Here is a 21,276-nt window from a genome sequence, read left to right on the forward strand (position 1 = left end):
ATAACTCCTATTCCCAAGGACAAAAGTACCCCGTCAGATCCTTTGTCTTACAGGGGCATTACTCTCATATCAATACCCTGTAAAGTCTACACGTGTATACTGAACTGTAGGATACAGAAGTGGTTGGAGTCAAATAATATTCTTGTGGAAGAGCAAAATGGTTTTAGACCTAAGAGAAACTGCACTGATCACTTATATGCACTTTATAATATTGTTAATAACCGTAAAGCCTCTAAACGATCTACGTATGTCTGTTTTGTTGATATTAAGAAGGCGTTTGATAGGGTTAATCGCAATTGCCTTTGGTACAAGCTTATGTCTGTTGGTATTCATGGTAAAATGCTACAAGCTGTACAAGCCTTATATATGGACGTAAAGTGTGCAGTTAAGCTCAATGGTTTTATCACTGAATCTTTTAATGTTACCTTGGGCGTTAAACAAGGATGCAAGTTATCGCCAACGTTATTTTCCGTTTATATTAATGATTTGGTGTTAGACATGAATAAGTTAAACTGTGGCATACCTATTGAAAGTTCTGTGTTATCAGTTTTGTTGTATGCTGATGATATAGCCTTGTTAGCTGAAGACGAAGACTCGTTACAGAAAATGTTAAATGTTTTAAATATATGGTGTCATAAATGGCGTTTGGATATTAATTCAGACAAAACCAAAATCATGCATTTCAGAAACAAATCTGTGGCTAGATCTGAGCGAGTATTTGTATGCGGCAAATCTATTATTGATTATGAAAGCTCTTACAAATATCTTGGTTTAACTTTTAATGAGCATTTAGATATGCACAAAACAGTCCAGGTACTGTGTAAATCGGCTAGCAGAGCTCTTTCTGCGTTGTATTCAAAGTTTAAACACGCGGGTGGCATGTCTTACGAAGTATTTAACAAGCTTTATAAAGCTCTTGTAGAACCTGTTCTATTTTATGGTGCTGGCATTTGGGGTTTGAATAAGTATAAGGAAGTAGAAATAATTCAAAATAGGGCTTGTCGTTTGTTTCTAGGCGTAAGAAAAAATGCCCCAGTTACTGCTATGAGGGGGGACATGGGCTGGTGTTCTGTGAAAGTGTCACAGCACGTTGAATGCTTTAGATTATATTTTAGAATTCAGAATATGCAGGCCCATCATCTCCCTCTTATCATTCATAATTGGTCCAAAATCCGATCACAATCCTGGGATAAAAAAATCGTAAACATTTTAGCTCACTATAATTTGTCAAATTTACCTTATTGTGGATACAGCATTAAACAGTGTGTTGACCGTGTAAAGTGTTTCTTAACTGCTGAAGATTGTGATATGTGGTATACTGCGCTATGGAATGACAAGAATAATCCAAATGGCAATAAATTACGCACATACAGAATGTACAAATCATCACCTACTGCTGAGCCTTATTTATGTCATGTACGTTTTAGAGATCATCGAAGACTTTTAGCATCCTTTCGATGTGGTATTTTACCTTTACATGTTGAGACCGGCCGCTACGCCAAGCCACCTACCCCACTGTTGGATAGGACTTGTAAATATTGTCACGCCAATCCTACTAATGATCATGTAAATTATGTTGAAGATGAATGTCACTTTTTAATAGAATGTCCATTTTATGATGATTTAAGATACAACTTAGCTAAAGAAGCAACTTCTGTAGATAAAACATTTCATTATATGAGTAGTTTAGAAAAGTTTATTTTTATTATGAACGAAGAATCGCTCCAATGTATTTTAGCCAAATCAATTTACAACATGGTTAAAAGAAGGCAATTTCATTTTAAGCCAAGTATGTATGTATGACTTGTATGTATGTATGTATGTATGTATGTATGTATGTATGTATGTATGTATGTATGTATGTATGTATGTATGTATGTATGTATGTATGTATGTATGTATGTATGTATGTATGTATGTATGACGTGGTGTGTGGGCGGCGCAACGCTGTGGGGGGAGTTAAGGGGGAGCGCACTGTTTAACTAAGGACTTTCGAAGTCAGTTGCCCTGTATCCTGGCATACTGGTGCGCTCTTCACTGAAACCGCCCACGGCCGTGCTCCGCGCCTGCATCACGAGGTATGTATGTTTTATTCTGTTTCAACTGAATAGTTTTATGATTGATATGTTTTATAGTGTCTCGTAGGTCATATTTGGCCGGATGTTATATTTTACTGTTTTGTATATATCGTATTACGAAGTGTATATAACATGTGACACTTTAATAAACAATATTCTCTCTCTCTCTCTCTCTCACTCTTCTCGGCTGAGGCCTGGGAAGAGACCGTGCCTTCCCACGCTTGACCCCTTCCCCACCAACCCACGCCCAAACTTTTCCATATTATTGAGTATTTTTTTACCACCCACTCCCACCCAGCCAAACCCCCTCCCCCCGCAGCTTTATTAGATTAGGTCTGTAAAAGTTACATTTTTGGGGGTCGCACTTCTTTATTTATTCATTACGTTTTTTTTCTCCCAATAGTATAAAGTGCTTCCCCGTGTGCGAAATACGCTATTAGTCGGAAAACGCACGTTAAATCTCCTAGTGTCACTCACTCACTCACTCACTTGTAAGGGCGTTTCAGTTTACATGTTGCCCTTTCATCAGGCGATTACGTCGTGTGCATACAGTTGTTGATGTTTACAAAGGGTTAGCAGGAGTGATGTAAAAACAATATAACAAAGAAGCTGATTATCAAACCAGGAAGTTTGAGACCGTATGAATATTTAAACACCGATGGCTGCTTCTATTTGAAAATCCATTTGGTGATGGGACCGTTGTTTGCAGTAGATCCATTTGTTTGGGGAACCCATGCTTCACTGGTTCCGCATTTACACAAAAAAGGTTTCTTGGAATAAATCAACAATGCCTTGATAAAACATACATCAGTAGGCATGGGCTGTAAAGACATTTGTCGGTGTAAAATAGAGAGTGGGTGAAGTAGGTTTTACGCCTCTTGGAACAGTATTTCATAACGTTTACCACATTTGGGACATCCCAGAGTGGAAGTTTGGTGATATCAAACCAAAGAGCACAAAGACGCGATCATCCTCCCTGAATTCACATTTACTTAAGACTGACTGACTGATCATGTGGCGTTGTCCCAGATATCGTGGGTTGTCCAGATTGGCCGTTGTGATATACATCACCGTAATGAGGTGAAGTGGGGTTGAATGTCGCCTTCAAGAGTATTGTAATTAAAACGTGTAGCGATGTGTCTGTGTGTCTGTCCGTCCGTCTTGTTTGTTTGTTGTTTATTGCACTCATATCTGTTTGTTGGCTATTGCACTGAGTAATATTCAAGCTATATGACAGCGGTCTAAATAATCGAGTCTGGACCAGACAATCTAGTGATTGACATCACGCATTTGGGATCGATGACATGCATCAACCAAGTCAGCGAGCCTGACCACCCGATCCCGTTAGTCTCCTCTTACGACAAGCATAGCCGCATTTTACGGGAAGTATTGATTGCTGAAGACCTGTTCTACCTCAGATCTTCACGGGTCGTGTGCCTTTGTACCAGCCCGGACTAATGATAGCCAGTTGACAACCAAACCACAGTTTAAAATGGATACCCAACTCAGAGACTGTATACTGACTCCGAGCCTGCCAGTTCTGGTTGTATCCCCTCAATGCCGAGCGCCAGACAGGGTAACAACAAGTACTATCGTTTGACGTAATTCGATATGACGCAACCGGGAATCGAACCACCGATCTTCCTCGCTCCGGGCAGATGCTCTATCCACTACAGCACGGAGGCACCCCACATCGCTTCAGCGTGAATATTGCTGACTGCAGCAAAACCCGTCAATCCTTTCAAATTTGTTAAAACAAGATCAGTATGGGAGGTCCACACAAAGATAGGTTTATGTAGGGATAGCAGTGGGGTTAATGTACTCGCTTGTCACACTGAATATGTAGGTTCGAGTCTCCTCTTGGTATAATGTGCGAAACCAAATATTCTTTTCTCCAATTATGATATTGCCGGCCGAATATTGCTAAGATCTGCATAAAAACAAACTCGCGTTGTCGAGGATACACATACACAAGTAAAAACTTGGTCCCTGCCTGTTCCTTTTTTATTTATCCTTTTTCGGATGTGTCGAACCTCGGATATCTCGATCCCTTCAACTTCGACACAACGGTGTTTGACTGCATTGTAGTGGTAGGGTCTCTATCAATGGTTTTGGAACATTTTTAAGCAGAGATTCCTGGATTACAGAATTATGAAGTGTATATGGCGATGAAAATGATATACCCGTATGAGCGTATCGTTCTTAAGATATGCCTTCAAAAAGGCATACTTGGTTAGTGTCAAATAATCACCGCTTCAACAGCAACAACAGCAACAACGACGACGACGATGATGATGATGATCTTTCACGTGTTCAATAATCTCATTACACCTATCAAATGGGGTTGCTGGGTACCTTTCTCAACCGGAATCCCTAAGGATGACTTTTTATTTTACCATACACATTTCCGGTTGGAATGGAGTAAGACCAATGACAATACATATCCCGTTCGCGTTTTACGGTATAGATAAGAATACTCAAGAAATTCAAAATCAAGGTGAAACATAATTTGCGCTGAGACTTGTCTTTTTAGATGTCTAAAAAAACCTAAACATTGTTTTTAGGCACGCCGTGAACACAATCGAAACATGTTAATTCTCATCAAATATTACAATATACAGAGGGTAAAACCCCACCCCCACCCCAACGACTCATGTTTCATACTACCTGTCGTACAGCTCATAATTAATTAATTGCTCTATCACAGACAGACATACGTACCTGTAAAGTACATTTCACCTTGCCCAGCGTTTACATTCACTGTAACATGAGTGCTGTCCTTATAAAAAAATATCTATGAAAATTAAGTCAGATACGTTTTTAAAGATTTTTTTTAAAAAGCCTTAGGCCAGGCCAATACATCTTGAGCTAAATGAATCGCAGACAGTTGGGTAATAAATTATGACTGGTTGAAGCTGCCGATCTATTTTTATACGAGCACCGATACCCCCTATAACCGGTTGTCACTTGTTCAATAATCTCATTACACCTATCGAATGGCGTCCCTCTGTAAACAGTCATTAATACGAATTCACAGGGGGTGTGATGATTGAATGTAAGAGCATACGACGACTGTCCTCGCTGAGATTTTAATAGTCGGTGGATAAACCACGACCTCCCGGCTCAACTGAACTGACGTTGTCTATGCCGCGACGTTGAAATCCGAGAAGGCTTGATAAAAGTGTCTCGTTATCGACGCACAGTGACTGGGTGTCATTAAAACTGACGAGGTAAGTTTCATTTGCTGTCGAGATTATAATGATAAGTATATTTTCCATACTTGTAACGGCAAGTGCTGTCGTGATTGCCGCCCCTGCACGCGATCTGTGAATGAAAGGGAATATGCCAAAAGATGAAAGGTTGGATACAAGAAATCACCCACAGTTTGGGAAGGTCTCTTCTATGACCAGAAGTATTTGCGTGATGTTTTTCTACAGTAAGTTTGTAGCCACCTGCAATATGAGTATATAATTAATACCAGTATGACCCCGGTGACAATTACAAAATTACCTGTACTTTTGCTTCGCAATAGGTAACACTATATATTAAGCGTTTGGACGCGTAGAGTGAAAATGTTCGAATTTTAACAGGTGGAAATGTCAAAATAATAACATTTCTTTTCCAGAGCAGTGAAGAACAAGGATTTGGATCAGGCAGGTTGACATTCGGACGCATTCGGAGTTTATATTGGGACTTCGCATTCGGAGTTTATGTTTGGACTTTTCAATTGGAGTTAATATTTGAACTTTTCATTCGGAGTTTATATTTGGACTTTTCATTCGGAGTTTATATTCGGACTTTTCATTCGGAGCTTTTATTCGGTCTTCGCATCGGAATTTATATTTGGACTTTTCATTCGGAGTTTATATTTGGACTTCACGTTCGAACTAGCATTCAGACTTTTCACCGGAACCGTGTTGAATCGCTCAGTCTGTGGATATTTGGTATAAAAGTCATTATACTTGTTGTTTGCGTGGACTGCTTGGGTTAAGAGGTTTGAAGTTTAAAAGGTGAGTAATATTTTTACTTGAAAAAAAACCATATTTATTTCATATTGTAGCTTTTAAAAGAAATGTATACACTCGCCTGTTGTTAATTAAGACAACCCATTACCAAATATTGCAATTCAGAAAAAATATGTTTTGGACTTTGGGCACAAATATGAATTACATTTATTGATTTTACCAACTGTTGTTTTAGTCCACATCAAATATTTATTGTGAGATCGATACATTATTATATAACAGCGACATGTTAGTGATCGTACCTAGCGACCTGATATGATTCTTCTGTTGTCCTAGCTTTGATACATTAACACTTACGACAGTCGAAGAGCTTCCTTTGAATAACGGGACCTTCGTACTCAGTTAAAAAGAGGATCATCTCTTGTAGAGACTATGTATGTTCGATTCAAAGTTTGCTTGAGAACCGCTTGAAATGGGGATCGAGTGGATACAATGTCTGACGCAGCTGAATGTATTGTGATACACGATCGTTGGTCATGCTGTCAACCACAGACTTGTCTGGTCAAGATTCAATTGTTTGCTGGCTTTGAAACAACATTAATTTTCTATATCAATCACTCCTGTTTATAGAGTAACCTTAATGTATTCTTGAAGGCTTAGTTGTCTTTCCAGAGCGGGGCGGTCGGGTAGCCTAGTGGTTAAAGCGTTCGCTCGTCATGCCGAAGAACCGGGTTCGATTCCCGACGGGGGTACAATGTGTGAAGCCCATTTCTGGTGTCTCTCGTCGTGATATTGCTGGAATATTGCTAAAAGCGGCGTAAAACCCAAACTCACTCACTCACTCACTTTCCAGGGCCTAGGATGAATACAAACACACACACGAAGAAACTTATACCAGTTAATCTTATCTACGAAACTTGCCATTAAGATAGGATTGCCAGTTTATGTAATATTGTTCTCAGTGAACACAGGCCTCTACACCTAATTCGATTTACAATCCAATTTCAAAGATCAGTTCATCACAAGTCAATCGTATACACGTCATCACAAGTCAATCGTGTACACGTCATCACAAGTCAATCGTATACACAATGACACAAGTCAGTCGTATGTATACACAATGTCACAAGTCAATCGTGTACATGTCATCACAAGTAAATCGTATACACAATGACACACGTCAGTCGTATACACAATGTCACAAGTCAATCGTATAAACAACGTCCCAAGTCAATCGTATACACAATGTCACAAGTCAGTCGTATGCACAATCTCACAAGACAATCGTATACACAACATCACAAGTCAATCGTATATATAAACAACGTCACAAGTCAATCGTATACACAATGTCACAAGTCAATCGTATACACGTCATCACAAGTCAATCGTATACACGTCATCACAAGACAATCGTATACACGTCATCACAGGTCAGTCGTCTACACGTCATCACAAGTCAATCGTATACACAATATCACAAGTCCATCGTATACACAATGTCACAAGTCAGTCGTATACACAATAGCACAAGTCAATCGTATACGCAATGTTACAAGACAATCGTATACACAATATCACAAGTCAATCGTATACACAATATCACAAGTCAATCGTATACACAATATCACAAGTCAATCGTATACACACCATCCCAAGTCAATCGTATACACGTATGACCCGATGTCATCTCGATGGTCCCCATTAGGATTAACGGCATTAGTTGATCTGTTAAGCTGTTATATATATGTGTGTGTACCATATACTTGACTGAATATATCTATCTATATATATATGTGTGTGTGAGTGTCTGTGTGTGTGTCTCTCTGTGTGTCTGTGTGTGTACATGATGAAAATCATGTAATACACTAGAAACGTGTGATACACTGAGCATGTATAGTAAAACCTCCTTTATCCGGACGATAACGTTCACGACAGTATAAACACGTTTCTGGAATAACAATATCCGTGAGGGATATATAACTTTGTGATGGATTCATTTCTCGCTTGTTAGTGGTCGAAGTAAGAAATTTATTGTGGTATCCTCAGACACATAATGCATTTTACGGCTACATACCGTTAATACGGACGGTACAGTGAAATATCCGGATATACGAATAAAGGATCCCAGGTATTGTCCCTTCAATTAACAGGTACGTGCGGGAGGCAGGGGTTCCCGACTGTGAATAAAAGCAACACAACTCTTTCCATAGTCATAAGAAACCTCTTCTAAAAGCAGAGTCAATTGTACGAGTCCGACTATATAATGTGTTTATGAAGCATTATCATTATAGTGATGAATCCAGGTGTTCTCGAAAAAGTAGCACCCGTCACAAACACATGCAATGGCTAGTCAATTTTTCTGAAAAGAAAACACACGGGAATATATTTGGCACAAGCCAAAATAGAGAATTCAAAGGATATATATTTTGTTCCTGATGTGTGTCTAAAAAACCGTTTTAAAGCTTTACTAAGGCCTTGAATAGTGTAGCCTTGATCAAACAACTTTTGAGCATGAATCGTATGACAAAATTTACAAAATGAGATCGTATTAGAATAAGAATGTTGATGTTGTTCATATTCGTTGACATTTTTTTACACCTCGACAATTGGCCGAACCTGTTAAGTGAGGAATGTGCACTTACTTCGATACCTTGACCTATCAATTTCAATTCCTGTTGCGTTTCCCTATTACACAGTCATTACAAGTAATCGTATGATTTACGACTATGATATTATTCATTTAATTACCTAATACAAAGTGTTACCCCATGAATATAATCACGAATGTAATATCTAGTTACACGTAAGGGCTCTCACGTTAAAGCATTAAGATTGACACTTCACATGCAATTGAGTTCAACACGTCCCCGTTGCCTTTTGATATGCACTTGACGTTCAATGAAATAGACACGAATCATGTAATAAAATGAACAAGTCAATTCAAGATTGTATCCGTCTTAAGCGTGTAAACAAACAATCTTAAACAGAAAATATCTGTTTAATACTGTATCCATTCAATCGAGAGTAGCAATCAAGTAGCGTATTTATCAAGAACGAGTCATGTCAATAGACAGACCTACCCAATTGGAAATGTAACACGTCAATCAGAGTGAATGCACCGCTATAATACAACATGGCCGATAACAACTGGGCGGGTTTCATCGCCCCAAGCAGGTTATTAGTTTAGTGATTCGCATATGAAATATTGGTTTAACTGGACAGGGTCATAGAAATATTTTTCTTTGGTACTGACCGCCCATTAAGACCACCCTCCAAGTATTGCTGGACATATTGTGAAGAAACCGACTTTGTTGGTCAAGGTTTATAATGGACTATGCTTATTATTGAGCGGCAGGGATAGGGAAGCCATACTATGACTTGATATTAAAAAGAACGAGCCCCGAGGCGGTTTAAGACGTTAAGTCCATAGTCAACAACATGTTAGTAACCATGAAATGTATGTGTACATTTTATACATGTTGAGGAACACTGAGCCCTGTGGGGCTGCGAATCAGTGCAACTTCCTTGTCATAGTCAATGGTGAGTATGATTGTGAGAGATGACTTAAAAGGCTGCGAAGAATGAATAGTACAAATAATGAAAAAATAGTACTGGTAAAGTATTAATAATAGTATTATGGATAATGCCAAGAGAATCAAACAAGCCTAGTATACGTATAACTAGTTAAAGTTGAATAACGCTAGCAAAATAAGAATACAACTGAAGTATGACTCATTCTATTCAAGTCATTCGTGACCAACTCGTGTTATTCCGGGACAAGCCGAATAGCGACTCGTGCCCCTCTCATGGGCTTTTTTGCGACCGGGTTCCGTCTTAACGCAAACGGGCATACATAAAACAATTGTTGCGTAATGGTTCACATATATTTCCCCATATATTATATATATTTCAGATGCAATTTAAAACACATCGGGACGTGCGGAATTATACAGTGTGATTGATCACACTTCACTGTGTCCTGGGTATATTATTATGAAGAACTTTAAATCATACGCGCATTCTGATTGGTTTGTCGTATTTTCGTACATAACATTCATCGATAGGGGGACGACATTCGTCACCACTCGCCCCTTTCCGTAACCTGCAAGAAGACTCGTCCCCCTGTCGATGAATGTTCTGTGCGAAAATACGACAAACCAGTCAGAATGCGCGTATGATTTCAATTTCATCGTCAAAGAATCCCTCAGAAATAATTTTTGATTTTACATATGTCTTGCATCTAAGAATATACCCAAGACACAGTTAAATGTGTTCAATCATACTGTATAATTCCGCATGTCCAGATGTGCTTTAAATTGCATCTGAAACATATATAATATATGGGGAAATGTATGTGAACCATTACGCAACGAGTTGACTATTGTTTTAGGTATGCCCGTTTGCGCTAAGACGGAACCCGGTCGCAAAAATGGCCATGATTGGGGCACGAGTCGCTATTCGGCTTGCCCCGGAATAACACGAGATGGTCACGAATGAGGGGGACGAGTCTTCTTGCAGGTTACGGAAAGGGGCGAGTGGTGACGAATGTAGTCGAGTATGAACGACTTGTAGAGGAGTGGGAGTAATGCTAATGTAGTGTAAGTAACGTTTGTTGAATGTGTGTAATGTTAGTAGAAAATAAGTAATGCTAGTAAAGAGCAGCACAACACTAGTAAAGTGCGAGTAATGATATATAGTAAAGTATAATTAATAATGCCAGTAAGGTATGCTCAAAACTATGAAGGTATGAGTAACGCTAGTAAAGTATGAGTAACGTTAGTAAAGTATGAGTAACGCTAGTAAAGTATGAGTAACGCAAGTAAAGTGTGAGTAACGCTAGTAAAGTATGAGTAACGCCAGTAAAGTGTGCGTAATGATACACAGTAAAGTGAAAGTAATAATGCTATTAACGTATGAGTAATGCTATTCAAGTATGAATAATGTTGGCGAAGTATGCATAATACTAGTAGAGTATGCTCATAAAGTATGCCTAACACTAGTAAATTATTCATAACACCACCAAAATGTGAGTAATACTATTCAGGTATGCATAACACCAGTAAAATATGAGTAATGCTTTTAAAGTTTGAGTAATGCTATTAAAGTATGCATATCGCTATTCAAGTTTAGGTAATGCTATTCAGGTATGCATTACACCATTCAAATATGAGTAATGCTATTCAAGTTTGAGTAATGCTATTCAGGTATGCATTACACCATTCAAATATGAGTAATGCTAATAAAGTTTGAGTAATGCTATTAAAGTATGCATTACACCATTCAAATATGAGTAATGCTATTAAAGTATGTATAACACCAGTAAAATAAGTTAAATGCTATTAAAGTTTGAGTAATGCTATTAAAGTTTGAGTAATACTATTCACGTATGCATAACACCAGTAAAATATGAGTAATGCTATTCAAGTTTGAGTAATGCTATTAAAGTATGCATAACACCAGTAAAATGTGAGTAATGCTATTAAAGTTTGAGTAAAGCTATTTTAAAGTATGCATTACACCATTCAAATATGAGTAATGCTATTAAAGTTTGAGTAATGCTATTCAGGTATGCATTACACCATTCAAATATGAGTAATGCTATTCAAGTTTGAGTAATGCTATCAAAGTATGCATAACACCATTCAAATATGAGTAATGCTATTAAAGTATGTATAACACCAGTAAAATAAGTTAAATGCTATTAAAGTTTGAGTAATGCTATTAAAGTTTGAGTAATACTATTCACGTATGCATAACACCAGTAAAATATGAGTAATGCTATTCAAGTTTGAGTAATGCTATTAAAGTATGCATATCACCATTCAAATATGAGTAATGCTATTAAAGTTTGAGTAATGCTATTAAAGTATGCACTACACCATTCAAATATGAGTGATGCTATTAAAGTTTGAGTAATGCTATTACAGTTTGAGTAATACTATTAAAGTATGCACTACACCAGTAAAATATGAGTAATGCTATTAAAGTTTGAGTAATGCTATTACAGTTTGAGTAATACTATTAAAGTACGAGTAATGTTGGCCTTAAAGGAAACAACTGGCTCACAAACCTTGAAACACCTAACCAGGGGACACACCTCTGCACGGGGAATTGTGGCCCTTAGACGAATTCATGTTAAGGGTCTTTAACATTTGTGTCAACGTGGACGTTTGACGCTTTACGTTATCTGCCTAACCTATTTAAAACTGCGATAAATTTAAATGTTTGTTGGTTGTACCTGTCATTGTAGTTGAAGTAGAATTAGTAGATACTTGCTGGTCTCTTCGTGACAATGGTAGGCATTAGGAATGTTTACTTTTTTTTATCTGTTTTGACATAACGGCCGTTATCATACTGCAGTACGCCACGCAAAGCAACCGCCCATCACACGAGGCATATAGAGACGTGCACTTGAGGTTCTGGTTTCTGGGGCTAAAGTCCAGATGTCCTAAAGTGATGCAAGTCACGTGGCCTAACTTGAAATCAGTACTCTGTTACAACAGTTCATTGGTTTCAATAATTCCCGAATAGACAGGGAAACAGACAGACAGACAGACAGACAGCATTACGGATGGGTTTTATAAGTTGTTTGATCAAGGTCACACCATTCAGGTCTTAGTAAAGCATTCAAAAGTTTTTTTGGAAGACATGTGGGGGACATTTCAAAATTTGATGCGTCAGTGACAACATGATGTCTGATTCCCTTTTTTGACTTGTACCATGTGTTCCCCTACTTCTTCAGGTGAACAATTGACTTGCCGATGCATGTGTTTGTGACGGTTGCCAACTGAGGGGCTGGGTACGCTCACCTTTTCGTGAACTCCTTACACTAACACTATTTGAAAGTGATTCATAAACACATTCTAATGGTATAGTCGGAATCGTAAAATGAGCTCTGCTTTAAGCACATATCTCTGAGGGATACGGAAATGCTTTTAGAGCAATTATTTTATGGAACGGGTTTATTTTATAGTCGGAATCGTACAATGGAGTCTGCGTTTAACAGAGATTTCTAATGACTGTTGAAAGTGTTCTGTCGCTTTTATTTATATGAATGATCTGGGTAAAACCCCAGTTAGACCCCTAACGTAAAGTATAGGTTGTTGGTGGGTTGGTTTGTTGTTTAACGTCGCACTCAGCAATATTCCAGCCATATGACGGCGGTCTGTAAATAATTGGGTTGGACCAGACAATCCAGTGATGGATATCACGAGCATCGATCCACGCACTTGGGATCCATGACATGCATCAACCAAGTCAGCGAGCCCGACCACCCGATCCCGTTCGTCGCCTTTTACGTCAAGTATAGGAGGGAAACATCAACGTTATACAACCCCTTATCCCTGCTTAAGATTAGGCGTATCTTAACACTTCCAAATATGATTATATATTAAATACGTCTCGGATAAATTGTTTGATAGGCATTACTTAAAACTTAACGGATGACAAAGTAGACACAATTTATGGATAACAACTTCTGAAGTCTTGCTTGACAACGGTATAAGGATCTATACCGAAACGTCGTCTTTACAGTATTAAAGAAGTTGTGTCTACTTTGTACTTCTCGGATAGTCTGTAGAAAGAGTGGATATGATACGGCCCCCTAACATGTGAAAATCAAACCAACGAACATATATTTATTGAGTATAAAAAATACGGTTAATTCATAGCACAAGTAAACACAACACCGAGAGACAGAGACACCCTAACCTCCCGAGTACCTCCAACTGCGAGTATCATAATAAACAATTGTTCAGCAACGTAGTATTAATACCGTTGGCGAAAGACTATGCATTCTAGATTTTAAAATGGAAGAATTAATGTGACAAAAAGTTCTCTCTTAAAATAACCCTATGACCAAACTCTTCGCATCAGTAGACGGGTTGTTATTGGAGATAGGTTTGATGTTTACAGGTCATGTTGCCTGACTGACAGCACGTAATTATACAGTAAATATGATACTGGCTGACTTCATGTAAAGGGTATGCTGTGCTATGTTTTGTTGATAAGCTACGACGCTAACAATGTTATCAAATATGCCTACAGGGTATCAATTCCAGGTACCGCTACCAAATATGTAAGGTTGGCTGTGAAGGAGTGCGTGCGAGTTTTTGAATTAACGCCGCTTTGAACATTATATTATAACTACGCTTATAACGAACTGACGGATATAACGAACTTATTTTGTGGTCCCGTCCTTTTGCTGTATATTTGCTTATAACGAACTACGGTTATAACGAACTAAATTTCGTGGTCCCTTTGAGTTCGTTATATCCGTAGCTTACTGTACTAATATAACATCAAGTTAGGTTGACATGCAAGGAAAGTCCAAAGGGATGTAGATGTTTGTCATTTTGGTGAAACCAGTGAGTACGCGTATGGTGCTGACAACTTGGAAACAATCAGGCCGAACTAAGATTCGAACCCCGCAAAAGGATGCTGGCAGGCCTAAGGGAGGCAATTCGGTATAGTGAAATGCGGCGCCTTGGAAGACTGGGCCAAGCTCAGAATGAATTAACAAAACGGAAATTAGTCGGAATCGTACATTGGACTCTGTTTTAGTAGAGAATTAGTACAGATACCATTCATTTGGAAGAGTTGTTGTCTTTCCTTCGGGAACCATTGGAACTGCACACAGTAAGAACTGACTATACTCTGTGGCACTGAAAGACATTTAAACGACTCCAGCAACTTTTACTGATGGGTGGGTCTACAAACAGTAAGAGCCCATAGTATCGACTAGAGAGCATCGTTCTTGACATTTCTTTGCAACGTTTGACCAAACCAGAAACAGACTCCACCAAATCAGACAAAGGTCGCATGTTCTTGAATTTGAAATTTTCAAAAAAGGGGACCGATGTCTTAAATTTCAGTAACATCCTCAGACAAAAAACAGTTTCCCAAAATGTCCACTACTTTTCAAAACAACAATTTCAGTTTCCTATACAAACACCATTTCATGAACGTAGGAACTATAGAAACGTGTTGCAGAACGTGGACTGGGCAGCTCATGATGTAAATTCCACTACTTTGAAGAAGAAGAAGAAGAAGAACTTTTATTTGCATGAAGGCCTCGGGCCCATATACAATTATAGGACCGCCTCCGTGGTCTAGAGGTAGAGCGTCCGCCCGGAGAGCGGAAGGTCTGGTGTTCGATCCCCGACCGCGTCATACCAAAAGACGTTAAAAGATGGTCCTTGTTGTTACCCTGTCTGGCGCTCGGCATTAAGGGGCTAAAACAAGGACTGGTCGGCTCGGAGTCAGTATACTGTGTTTGAGTGGGGTATTCATGTTAAACTGCGGCATGGTATCTCAGTGAGCTAGCACTATAAATCGGCATCAGTCCGGACTAGTACAAGCAGACACACAAACGCACACACGTACATGCACGTCGCTATATAAGTGCAATAATCTTGGACGCGACGTTAAACCCCATTTCACCTCACCTCACCTCACCATATACAATTACAGTTCACAATATACCAATTGTTCACAGATGCAACGGTAAAGTAACGTGACACATGACTTATATCATAATTGAATTGTACTACTTGTTCTTTTTGCATAAGCGTAATATAGGAAACGTGATCAACTATTTAAGACTGCTTCATTGTTATGACACATAATAGATTTGAAATGGTTCAAGCTAGGATATCGGCAAAGTTTTGCCGGTAAGTGTTCTTGTCTGAGATCATTATAACATGAACAAATGAGTAAAAAATGAAATTCATCCTCTATGCCATTATTACAGACTGGACATATTCGAAGAGACTTTTCTTATCGACAGATATCTGCCTTCATTATTCTTCAAATTTAAAAGACCTGCTCTAAATCTTACAATTATGTTTCTAAATTTTCTTTCATACAAAACTGAAAGATATTTTTCAGGTTCTTAAAGACTTTTAAACTCTGCATATAAATGATATCTTGAACTAGAGTTTAAGACTGATCTCCAGTTTTGGTAAAACATGTTTATACAAGTATCCTTAAAAAGTCGTAGAAATGAAAGCTACTTGTGGCTGACAAGACTCATCACACTATCACAACCAATATTTTGCCTTGTACCATATATTCGCGTGTTTTTTCAGGTGAACATATGACTTGCCTTTGCATGTGTTTTTGACGGGTGCCACCGGTGGCGCAGGATATGCTCACCTTTTCGCGAACACCTGGTATCATTATTATTTGATAGTGATTCATAAACGCATGCTCATGATATAGTTGAAGTCGTACAATTCACTCTGTTTCGGCAGAGATGTCTGTCGAAAATGGTAAGGGTTTTGTCGCTTTTATTTGATTGTGGAAATGTTTTTTATCGCTTTTTAGTTTAATATTCATGCCATCAGTGTGAATTGAAATCACCACCCTATAACGCCTTCTTGTTAACCCCGCAACTAAACATAGTAAATAACGCGAAAATTTAAATATTGAAACAGGACAATGAGGATCGATGTCAGTTCATTTCAATACATCAAACACAGTCTATTTAACATTGCAAATTAGGGCGACGCCAAACTAATCAAATAACTGCATGAAACTATCATTCCTTTTATTCAGCACAAGAATGTTTTATCTCTGACGTTGTCTGATCGGCATTGATATAGTGTACAGTGACCCCTCCTTGTCTGCAGTGTAATATCAGATTACAGAGTCAGCAGAATGTCATGGTCATGTCTGGGCATACTGTCATGCTCACAATGAACTCATGACAGGTATTTTATGTAATAATGTAAAGAAAATGATTAACTACAAAAAATGTTTTTCTTAATACACAGAGACAGAGAGGTTATTGTCTGAATACTTCACCTGGGGAGAGAGGGGGTTGGGAGGGTTGGAGATATAAGGCCCCAAAAGCTGAATCAATTTCTAATCTCGATACAAAATCCTAACAACGACAGGCATTGGTTATTTGGGAGCTGTTATGCTCTGAAGGGTGTTTTTGTTTGAATGATCAATGTAATGCCTACCTATTATCTTGTTAAATACTACTCAAAAAAAGTTAAGGAGCATCCGACTTTTTTGCATATGACTATGGTATATCTGCCATGGCTTCATAGATTAATCATATAGTCATATGAACAAATCGTTTAACTTCTTTTGAGTAGTATGAAAAACATAGAGTGAGTGAGTGAGTGAGTGAGTGAGTGAGTGAGTGAGTGAGTGAGTGAGTGAGTGAGTGAGTGAGTGAGTTTGATTCAACGCCGAATAGCACATCTCTTGAATTACGGCATGTCAGCTAAATGTAAACGGCAATACTGATGAAAAAGAAAGAGTGCTAAACGGGAAGAACGTTATAATTACGTTAAAAAGACACAACTGTGCAACGAGTGGAAACACCTTAGACGATTGGGTCACACGTAAATCACGTAATCGTACATATCGATAACTGTTTTAGTGTATTATTTAAATTCATATTATAAACGGTAAGCGTTCCCAATTATGTACTGGATCAAACAAGAACCAATCATTTTAAGCTTAAAGCGTGGAACTTCGATGTTTTGAATCAGCGTGGGAGACATCACAGAAAATTGGCGAGAGACGTCAAATTGAGCAATAGTAGATTTGAATATTTTTCAGAGACTGTGCTGTAGTAGACGAGCATATTTGTGAGAGGCACGACACTGTACTTTAGTAAACGAGCATATTTGTGAGAGGCACGACACTGTGCTATAGCAGACCGGCATATTTGTGAGAGGCACGACACTGTGCTTTGGTAAACGAGCATATTTGTGAGAGGCACGACACTGTGCTGTAGCAGACCGGCATATTTGTGAGAGGCACGACACTGTGCTGTAATAGACGGGCATATTTATGAGAGGTACGACACTGTGCTGTAGGAGACGGGCATATTTGTGATAGGTCCAACACTGTGCTGTAGTAGACCGGCATATTTGTGAGAGGCACGACACTGTGCTTTGGTAAACGAGCATATTTGTGAGAGGCACGACACTGTGCTGTAGCAGACCGGCATATTTGTGAGAGGCACGACACTGTGCTGTAATAGACGGGCATATTTATGAGAGGCACGACACTGTGCTGTAGCAGACCGGCATATTTGTGAGAGGCACGACACTGTGCTTTGGTAAACGAGCATATTTGTGAGAGGCACGACACTGTGCTGTAGCAGACCGGCATATTTGTGAGAGGCACGACACTGTGCTTTGGTAAACGAGCATATTTGTGAGAGGCACGACACTGTGCTGTAGCAGACCGGCATATTTGTGAGAGGCACGACACTGTGCTGTAATAGACGGGCATATTTATGAGAGGCACGACACTGTGCTGTAGCAGACCGGCATATTTGTGAGAGGCACGACACTTTGCTGTAATAGACGGGCATATTTATGAGAGGCACGACACTGTGCTGTAGCAGACCGGCATATTTATGAGAGGCCGACACTCTGCTGTAGCAGACCGGCATATCTGTGAGAGGCACGACACTGTGCTTTAGTAAACGGGCATATTTGTGAGAGACACGAGACTGTACTGTAGCAGACCGGCATATTTATGAGAGGCCGACACTGCGCTGTAGTAGACGGGCATATTTGTGAGAGGCACGACACTGCGCTGTAGTAGACCGGCATATTTGTGAGAGGCACGACACTGCGCTGTAGGAGACGGGCATATTTGTGATAGGTCCAACACTGTGCTGTAGTAGACCGGCATATTTGTGAGAGGTCCAACACTGCGCTGTAGGAGACGGGCATATTTGTGAGAGGCACGACACTGCGCTGAAGGAGACGGGCATATTTGTGAGAGGCACGACACTGTGCTGTAGGAGACGGGCATATCTGTGAGAGGCACGACACTGTGCTGTAGGAGACGGGCATATTTGTGAGAGGCACGACACTGCGCTGTAGTAGACCGGCATATATGTGAGAGGCACGACACTGCGCTGTAGGAGACGGGCATATTTGTGATAGGTCCAACACTGTGCTGTAGTAGACGGGCATATTTGTGAGAGGTCCAACACTGCGCTGTAGGAGACGGGCATATTTGTGAGAGGCACGACACTGCGCTGTAGGAGACGGGCATATTTGTGAGAGGCACGACACTGTGCTGTAGGAGACGGGCATATTTGTGAGAGGCACGACACTGCGCTGTAGGAGACGGGCATATTTGTGAGAGGCACGACGCTGTGCTGTAGGAGACGGGCATATTTGTGAGAGGCCCGACACTGTGCTGTAGGAGACGGGCATATTTGTGAGAGGCACGACACTGTGCTGTAGCAGACGGGCATATTTGTGAGAGGCACGACACTGCGCTGTAGCAGACCGGCATATTTGTGAGAGGCACGACACTGTGCAGTAGCAGACCGGCATATTTATGAGAGGAACGACACTGTGCTGAAGTAGACCGGCATATTTGTGAGAGGCACGACACTGTGCTGTAGCAGACCGGCATATTTATGAGAGGAACGACACTGTGCTGTAGTAGACCGGCATATTTGTGAGAGGCACGACACTTTGGTGTAGGAGACCGGCATATTTGTGAGAGGCCCGACACTGTCCTGTAGCAGACGGGCATATTTGTGAGAGGCACGACACTGCGCTGTAGCAGACCGGCATATTTGTGAGAGGCCCGACACTGTGCTGTAGCAGACCGGCATATTTGTGAGAGGCCGACACTGTGCTGTAGCAGACCGGCATATTTATGAGAGGAACGACACTGTGCTGAAGTAGACCGGCATATTTGTGAGAGCCACGACACTGCTGGAGTAGAGATGCATATTTATAAGGGACCGTGATGATTCAGACACACCATACCAAAATTATTTTAACTACACGGAACTTCTACCTTTACATTCCAGACATGAGAATCCAGTGACCACACTCAGCCAACATGACCAGTGTGACCCTCCTGACCCTCCTCCTCCTGCCCTTACACACGGTGGTCAGTCAGAACTGGTATGGGCACGACTACTGGAACAACAGGCACGGCACCGAGGGCATCGCCTATGCAAATGGTGAATAGACCGGCAGACTTCTATACTCTCTATTAGCCATTTATAACGTTATCTTTAAATATCTTACTGTGTATACCCATACATTAACACCGTGACTGAAATGAGACTGTAAACCCACTAGCTCAGGCGGCTTGGGTTGTATATATACTCCCCAGGGAGCTGAGAATGGAATTCGAGTGTACACTTATCCATTGACCGGAGTAATAATATAGTGCTGTGCACATGCAACAATTAGTGGATTCGGCGCAGTACAAATGTTTATCGTTATTATTATTTGCAGATTAAAATACAAAATGCAGCAAAGAGGGTTTGGGTGATCCTGGCACAGTCAGGCTGGTTAGGCTCATCATCAGCTCAGGGCCCTTGCCCCCTCTACACGCAGCCCAGACAGCGAATGGGACTTCTCCCAGGAAGCGCTCCCTAGTCAAACCCACCCAGAACTTTTCGGAGAATGTGAAGACTCCCCAACACTGCAGCCTTCTGCAATACCCAGATTGTCAGAAGAGCTGTATTCCTGGTAGCAAACCCGGGCATTCTCCCAATGTCAGTCAACAGATTGAGAGGTACCAAACCTAAGGCACCGAGAACAATGGGGAGTCGGACAACTTGGTACTTGGGATGAAAGCGTGACATTTCGAAAGCGAGGTCCGCATATTTGCCATGTTTTTCCTCAATCTTGTCAGAAAATTCAATGATATAAATGATTTCATTGGATTTAGCAAAAAGGACAAGATCAGGTTTGTTGGCCTGGATATGTCTGAGGCTGTAAATGGGCCTATTCCAAAGGATTTTGTATTTATCATTTTCCATGCCGCCCTCTACATATTCAGGGTCGTACCATGGATGGACCTCTGTGTCAAAACCACAAGCATGGCGAAGACGGTAATAAAATGATCGAGCTACACAATCATGTCGCTTTAGATACTGTGTTTGTGCCAAGGCTTGGCATCCACTAACAATGTGTTGGACAGTCTCATTAAATTCATTACACAAGTGACTGGACCTGAGCAGAAAGCCTTCTGTTTCACTTTTCAGGCCAGACGACTTCGTCCAAGCGAAGGACTCTGCAGGATTGCTGATCCTCTCAACACACTGCACATAAACTCGATGCAGTGGTCGTTCAGATAGCCTCTCCTTTTAGTCTGGGCCGACTTGATTTGGCACTTCGCTCGGTTGACACTCATTTCCGTACCGTCCAGCAGTATAGAACCATCAACAAAATCAACACCGACATTGAGATTATGTTCCACATCCTTGGCTCGTT

General features: G+C 40.2%; 1 protein-coding gene across 2 annotated transcripts in view; it reads left to right on the forward strand.

Moving 5' to 3' along the window:
* The first annotated feature begins 5,043 nt into the window (after positions 1-5,043).
* Positions 5,044-21,276, forward strand: part of LOC124151805 — a 94,019-nt gene continuing 77,786 nt past the window's right edge. The window contains exons 1-3 of one of the 2 annotated variants that reach the window (XM_046524446.2): positions 5,044-5,308; positions 5,704-6,088; positions 19,857-20,012. In XM_046524446.2, the coding sequence (XP_046380402.2) occupies positions 19,889-20,012 (124 nt within the window). In that variant the 5' untranslated portion in view covers positions 5,044-5,308; positions 5,704-6,088; positions 19,857-19,888. Of the gene's footprint in view, positions 5,309-5,365; positions 5,515-5,703; positions 6,089-19,856; positions 20,013-21,276 lie in introns of those variants that run through there. The other variant, XM_046524453.2, reaches the window with a different exon arrangement.

Source organism: Haliotis rufescens, unplaced genomic scaffold (assembly GCF_023055435.1).
Source record: "Haliotis rufescens isolate VD_foot unplaced genomic scaffold, xgHalRufe1.0.p SCAF_4, whole genome shotgun sequence".
Classification (NCBI taxonomy): Eukaryota; Metazoa; Mollusca; class Gastropoda; order Lepetellida; family Haliotidae; genus Haliotis; species Haliotis rufescens.